General features: G+C 46.6%; 1 protein-coding gene across 1 annotated transcript in view; it reads left to right on the top strand.

Annotated features, from left to right (window-relative positions):
* LOC106813127 (putative cell agglutination protein PB2C8.01) overlaps nucleotides 1-4,336 on the top strand; it is a 9,693-nt gene extending 5,357 nt beyond the window's left edge. Inside the window, exons 2-4 of the mRNA XM_014817191.1 lie at nucleotides 2,078-2,150; nucleotides 2,544-3,676; nucleotides 4,249-4,336. Coding sequence (XP_014672677.1) covers nucleotides 2,091-2,150; nucleotides 2,544-3,676; nucleotides 4,249-4,336 — 1,281 coding nt within the window. The 5' untranslated portion in view covers nucleotides 2,078-2,090. The remainder of the gene's footprint in view (nucleotides 1-2,077; nucleotides 2,151-2,543; nucleotides 3,677-4,248) is intronic.
* The last annotated feature ends 261 nt before the right edge of the window (nucleotides 4,337-4,597 follow it).

The following is a 4,597-nucleotide window of genomic DNA, read 5'->3' as shown; positions in this document are numbered from 1 at the left end:
TAACATACACAAACATGCACGCCACACGCCCCCCCCATTTAACACGCACACACACACACACACACACACACCCACACGACACACACCACCAATATACCTACACACCGCAGGCACACACAACACACACACACACACACACACACACACACCACACACACCGCACGCGCGCACCACGCACACACACACACACACACACACACACACGCGCACCACACCAAAACACACACGCCACATATATAAACACACACGACACAAACACATACACGACCACACAACACATACATACACACACACGCACACAACACTACATACGCACACGCACACGCCCCCCCCCCTACACGCCGACACACACACAAATACACAACACACGCGCGCGCAACGCACACGCACCGAACACACATCACACGCACACACACATTACAACACACACACACACACACCACACACACACACGACAACAGCACACACAACACACACCACGCATGCACACACACACACACACACACACACACACCACACACACACACACAACACGCACCACACACACACACACAACACACACACACACACACACATTATACAACACAGCACAAACACACACACCACACACACACACACAAACAAACAGCACACACACCCACACACCACATACACCACACACACACACACACACACACACACACACACACACACACAAACACACACACCCAAACACACACACACACACCACACACACACAACACACACAACACAATACACACACACACACACACACACAAACACACACACACACACACACACACACACACACAACACACACAACACACAGCACACACGACACACACCACACACACACACACACACACACCACACGTTGTACACGATGCAAATGACAAAAATCACATGAAATCAGACGAAAATCCGCGGTTATTAAGTAAGAAGTATAATCGCCTGCGCGCACAATGCCAGTTATCTTTGAGAATAAGAATTCAGTACGATTGCGTGATGCGATTGCGTTCCTTAGTATCTAGCATATATGTGCTATTAAATCCAGTATTCTAATCTTCGCCGACCGGTTCTTGTTTAATTATCTTGTATATATATATCTATTAGTACGTTTGCTTACTTGCAGAAGGCAGACTCACAATGCGTCTGGAAATCTTAGAGTTGACGAGCTACGACGTAGCCGACAATGCTCAGCTCCTACCCAGGAGGGGAAGGAGAATCCTATACGGGCACCAGTGTGAACACAGGTGTTGGTGTAGGAGTACCGATACATACAGATACCCGTATGAACACGGGCATTCAGGTAGGAATACCAGTGCAGCCACGACCTCCTTTCCAAGGAGGGGAAGGAGGGTCCTACACAGATACCCGTGTGAATACAGGTGTTGGTGTAGGAGTACCAGTACATGCAGATACCCGTATGAACACGGGCATTCAGGTAGGAATACCAGTACAGTCACAACCTTCCTACCCAGAAGGGGAAGGAGGGTCTTATACAGATACCCGCGTAAACACAGGTTTAGGTGTAGGAGTACCAGTACATACACAACCTTCCTACCCAGGAGGAGAAGGAGGATCATACAGATACACTGGTGCAAGCACAGGTGTTGGTTTAGGAGTACCAGTACAGCCACGACTTCCTTTCCAAGGAGGGAAAGAGGGGTCCTATACAGATACCCGTGTGAACACAGGTGTTGATGTAGGAGTATCAGTACAGCCACAGCCCACCTACCCAGGAGGGGAAGGAGGGTCCTATACAGACACCCAACACACACACACACACACACACACACACACACACACACACACACACACTTGTACACGATGCAAATGACAAAATAGTTCACATGAAATCAGGACGAAATCCGCGGTTATTAAGTAAGAAGTATAATCGCTGCGCCACAATGCAGTTATCTTTGAGAATAAGAATTAGTACGATTGCGTGATGCGATTGCGTTCCTTAGTATCTAGCATTTATATGTGCTATTAACATGCCAGTATTCTAATCGTTCGCCGACCGGTTCTTGTTTAATTATCTGTTAAGAAACGAAGTACGTTTGCTTACTTGCAGAAGGAGACTCACAATGCGGTGGAAACCTAGAGGTTTGACGAGCTACGACGTAGCGACAATGCTCAGCCTTTTGGTAAGATTTTAACTGCGTCTACGGCTAGAACGTATATAAAAATACGCTTGGAAGCAGAATGTTGGTGTTTTGTCATAAAAAGATTTATTGAAGTAAATCTCTTGAAAAATATTTTGTAATTACAAAAAAATGCAAAATTTAGATGTAATAACCGGACTTATTTCTTAGTCATCTTTCGAAGATGTCATCGCTTACTTTCCAGACAATTTACAAGGGTGCGTACCGGTGCACGAATCAGTCTAGTGAACCGTATAATCGCACACTAGGAGTGGTTGAACTTGACTATTCATAATATGTTTCAATGGCTAATGCATGTATATTGTTGGTTTGGAGCCGCTGCGTGCGCTTCCCGTTACTACTCCAGTGACATGTGAAATGTTTTCTTGCTTTCAGGCTCTGGTGAGTTGCCAACGTGATGCGGTACGCCGCAAGCAGATGGGAGACAATGGGAGATCTAGCGGTGTTGGTGGCGACGTGATGCCTACCGATCCTACGCCAGAGCCTGAACCGAGTAGCAAAGCAATGGCGACGCTTTTTAATAAGTTACCGCAACCTACAATGCCGTCAATAATTGTTAGAGGAACATTCCCGACACGCATGAAAATGGCCACCATTTTCGTAGAGGATAATCCCAACATTGTAACAAGGAGGATAGGCGAAAAGGGCATCATTTTCGCTGAGACAACGACGCAAAAAGATGACATCTTTACGTTATTGCCGACTCTCAGTCCTAACCAGGAAACTAATGCCGGCACAGGTCCCGGCTCCGTAGTGGGCACCGTGTCTAATAAACCAGAGAGTACAACGTCAACAGAATCATCGAGGGGGACCGTAGCAACTGAGCCAGCAGGTGGAACGATGTCAACGTCACTAGTCAGCGAAAAACCCAAAGGAGATGGTGGCGATGTAACACCTACCGATCCTACGCCAGAACCTGAGCCGAGTAGCAAAGCAATGGCGACGCTTTTCAATAAGTTATCGCAACCAACAATGCCATCGATCGTAGTTAGAGGAACCTTCCCAACACGCATGAAAATGGCCACCATTTTCGTAGAGGATAATCCCAACATTACAACAAGGAGGATAGGCGAAAAGGGCATCATTTTTGCTGAGACAACGACGCAAAAAGATAACATCTTCACGTTATTGCCAACTCTCAGTCCTAATCAGGAAAATGTTACGGGGACGGATCCCGGCTCACTGGTGGGTGTCACGTCTAATAACCCCGAGGTTACAATGTCAACGCAGCCTTCAGGTGGAACAATGTCAACTCAACCATCTGGTGGAACAATGTCAACCCAACCATCAGGTGGAACAATGTCAACTCAACCATCAGATGGAACAATGTCAACCCAACCATCAGATGGAACAATGTCAACCCAACCATCAGGTGGAACAATGTCAACTCAACCATCTGGTGGAACAATGTCAACCCAACCATCTGGTGGAACAATGTCAACTCAACCATCAGGTGGAACAATGTCAACTCAACCATCAGATGGAACAATGTCAACCCAACCATCAAGGTGGGAAAATGGTCAACCCCAACCGATCTGTGAACAAGTGTCAATCCCAATCCCGTCAGTGAGACAGATGTCAATCCGCAACATCAGATGGAACAATTGTCAACAATCCATACTGGTGCACAATTTCAAGCCCAACCCATCTGGTGGAAAGCAATGTCAACATCAACCATAGTGGAAACGAATGTCAACTCAAACCATCAGATGGACAGCAATAGTCAACCAACCATCAGATGGAAACCATGTCAACCCAACCATCCTGTGGAACCAATGTCAACTCAAGCCATCAGGTGGAACAATGTCAACTCACCATGCATGAATGGAACAATGTCAACCAGCAACCATCAGAATGGAACCATGTATAACCCAACCATCTGGTGGCAACAATGTCAACTCAACCATCAGTGAACAATGCCCGAACTGAAACCTATCAGGTGGATACAATGTCAACCAACCGTCAGATAGAACAATCGTCAACCCAACCATCAGGCATGGACGCATGTCACAAACCTATCCTGTGGAGACAATGTTAACTCAACCATCAGGTGGAAACAATGTCAACCCAACACAACAAGTGGAACAATGTCAACTCAACCATCAGATGGAACAGATGTCAACCCCATACCGTCAGGAATGGGACAATGTGCAACCCAAGCCGGTTAAGGTGAGCAATGTCAAGCCAACCGCATCAGGTTGAAAAATCGGCAACGCCCAACCAATCAGTTGGAACAATGCAACGCCAAACCGTCAGTGGACATATGTCAACCCAACCATCGATGGAAACAATGTCGACCCAACTCATCTGGTGGAACAATTTCAACCCAACATCTGGTGGAAGCAATGTCAACTCAACCATTAGGTGGAACTAATGTCAACTCAAACATCAGATGGAGACAATGTCCAACGCCAAGCCATCAGATGGAA

Source organism: Priapulus caudatus, unplaced genomic scaffold, assembly GCF_000485595.1.
Source record: "Priapulus caudatus unplaced genomic scaffold, Priapulus_caudatus-5.0.1 Scaffold23, whole genome shotgun sequence".
NCBI lineage: Eukaryota > Metazoa > Priapulida > Priapulimorpha > Priapulimorphida > Priapulidae > Priapulus > Priapulus caudatus.
The sequence above is the reverse complement of the archived record's forward strand: the minus strand, read 5'-3'. Positions and strand labels throughout refer to the sequence as shown.